The following is a 2,753-nucleotide window of genomic DNA, read 5'->3' as shown; positions in this document are numbered from 1 at the left end:
ATTTAATAAAATTAAATTATCATCATTTCCATGCTAAGCTACATTTGGCTCCTGACCCATCCTTTTGCCAGCTTTAACACCTCGATATCTGCAGAGTTTATGTTCTGCTGTAATCTTCCAGCAGCTCTTCTCATTTTACACTGTGTGATAAATAATTCTGATTAAGACCTTTCATCTGTTCTCTCCTTTGTTAATAAATAACTCATTTTATAACAGACCTGGATCTGCCATCCTTAGACCTTGAATGCCAGAGGGACTCCTTAAAATTAACCCAAAAATCCGAGGCTAAGGCAGGGCTGGGCTGAAACTCCTTTTCACCCCATGAAACCAGAGCGAGTGAATTCTGCCAGCCCGGGGGACACCGGAGCAGCTCCAGGTGAGTTCCAGGGGGATTCTCCCCGTGCCCAGCCCTGCCCTGCTCACCTCTGCCGTCCGTGGAGTACCCAGGGCCGTGGGGACACATCTTCTTGTAGTGGGCAGTGCCGGGCAGGGGGCAGAGCTCGCACTGCGGGCCCCAGCTGCGCCCGCTGTTGCAGCAGCACTCGGACTTGGTGACCAGGTTGCGGTTGGTGGAGGACATCTGGCACATGGTCTGCAGCACCTCCGTGAAGCAGAAGCCCTGGCGGGTGTCTGGGCACGGAGAGGGGACACAAATCCAGGGGCTGGGACGGTGCCAGCACCAGGGGGAACGGAGCAATGGGGGGGTTTGGGGTGCTCCAAAAACCTTCCTGCTCAGGAGCAAAGGATTCCAAAATGGTTTGGGTTGGAGGGACCTTAAATCCCACCTTCCACTGTCCCAGGTGTTCCCAGCCCTGGTCTTGGGCACTGCCAGGGATCCAGGGGCAGCCACAGCTGCTCTGGGCACCTGTACCAGGGCCTCACCCCCTCCCAGGGAACAATTCCTCCCCAGTATCCCATCTGGCAGCAGGAAGCCATTCCCCGTGCCCTGTCCCTCCATCCCTTGTCCCTGTCCCGCTCTCTGAGCCCCCTGAAGAGCTCCCTGTGCAGCCCAGGGGGGCATTACCGATGCACTCGGTGCCCGAGGGGCTGACTTCGAAGCCCTCGTTGCAGTCGCAGCGATAACTCCCGGCCGTGTTCACGCAGCGCCCGTTGGGGCAGATCCCGGGCTTGGTGCGGCACTCGTTCTCATCTGCCAGGGGGACACCACACACGGCCCTGCTGAGGCCAGGGACAAACCTTCCCTGCTCCCCACTCCCTCTGGAGCACCCTCACCGAGCCCCTGAGGATCCCTTCCGTGCCTTTGGGCAGCTGGGAGGAACCTCTGCCTGCCCTGGGGAAAACACCCACCCATCCCAGGCTTCTCCCAGAGCAGGGTGGCCAGAATTCAGCTTCCCTGGCTTTCCCACGCTCCAGCTGCTGCTGGGATTGGATTGGACTGGATTGGGTTGGGTTGGATTGGATTGGATTGGATTGGATTGGGTTGGATTGGATTGGGTTGGATTGGGTTGGGTTGGGTTGGGTTGGATTGGATTGGGTTGGATTGGACTGGATTGGACTGGATTGGGTTGGATTGGATTGGACTGGATTGGATTGGGTTGGATTGGGTTGGATTGGGTTGGATTGGACTGGATTGGATTGGGTTGGACTGGATTGGACTGGATTGGGTTGGGTTGGACTGGATTGGACTGGATTGGACTGGATTGGGTTGGATTGGATTGAACTGGATTGGATTGGATTGGATTGGATTGGATTGGATTGGATTGGATTGGATTGGGTTGGGTTGGGTTGGACTGGATTGGACTGGATTGGACTGGATTGGATTGGGTTGGACTGGATTGGACTGGATTGGATTGGGTTGGATTGGATTGGGTTGGACCGGATTGGACTGGATTGGACTGGATTGGGTTGGGTTGGACTGGATTGGATTGGATTGGACTGGACTGGATTGGATTGGACTGGATTGGACTGGACTGGACTGGACTGGATTGGATTGGAGCCATCTCTGTCCTGTGCAGCTCTGGGCTGTTCATTCCCACCCATTCCAAAAGCAGCTCAGGAAAGCCCAGAAGGACACGTGGTGGCACAGGGCTGTCACCCCGGGGGGACAGGGATGGACAGAGGTTTTGTGTGGCCTGTTGGGACACTTGGGAGGTTGTGACATGTGGGAAAGCCCAGGGAGGATCCCGAGGATGTAAAATCCAGGATGTAAAATCCAGGATGTAAAATCCAGGATGTAAAATCCAGGATGTAGAAGAAAGGAGGATGCAGAGCACAGCTCCGTGGATGGATGATCCCTCGGAGAGGACGCTGGCCGTGCCCCGGGGTGCCCCCAGCCTGCCCCGGTACCTGTGCACCCCTCTCCATCGGGCCGGCGCTGCATCCCCGGCGGGCAGATGCACATGAAGGTGCCGATCAGGTTCTTGCAGAGCATCCCCCGGGACTCGCAGTCGTGCAGCCCCTCCGCGCACTCGTCCAGATCTGCACCGAGACCGTCAGAGCCCTGCCAGCCCCAGCTCTGCCCTCCCTGCGCTGCTCCGCCCATCCCCGCAGCCCGGCTGGCACACGGCTTAAAACCACCACGGAACGAGCCTGGGACTGCTCCAGTGTCACCCCTGCCACGGCGGGGACACCTCCAGGACAGGGACACCACTGCTCCAGTGTCACCCCTGCCACGGCGGGGACACCTCCAGGACAGGGACACCCCATGGCAGGGACACCTCCCAGGGCAGGGACACCTCCAGGACAGGGACACCTCCCTTAACAGGGACACCTCCATGGCAGGGACACCTCCA

The 2,753-nt window shown here is 58.0% G+C and overlaps 1 protein-coding gene across 1 annotated transcript in view; it reads right to left on the bottom strand.

Annotated features, from left to right (window-relative positions):
* FBN3 (fibrillin 3) overlaps positions 1 to 2,753 on the bottom strand; it is a 72,682-nt gene that overhangs the window by 5,634 nt on the left and 64,295 nt on the right. The window contains exons 48-50 of the mRNA XM_019009100.2: positions 2,308 to 2,439; positions 1,025 to 1,150; positions 424 to 630 (exon numbers count right to left, since the gene is read on the bottom strand). Of these exons, the coding sequence (XP_018864645.1) occupies positions 424 to 630; positions 1,025 to 1,150; positions 2,308 to 2,439 (465 nt within the window). The remainder of the gene's footprint in view (positions 1 to 423; positions 631 to 1,024; positions 1,151 to 2,307; positions 2,440 to 2,753) is intronic.

Source organism: Parus major, chromosome 28 (assembly GCF_001522545.3).
Source record: "Parus major isolate Abel chromosome 28, Parus_major1.1, whole genome shotgun sequence".
Classification (NCBI taxonomy): Eukaryota; Metazoa; Chordata; class Aves; order Passeriformes; family Paridae; genus Parus; species Parus major.
This window is presented reverse-complemented; position numbering and strand designations above follow the sequence as displayed.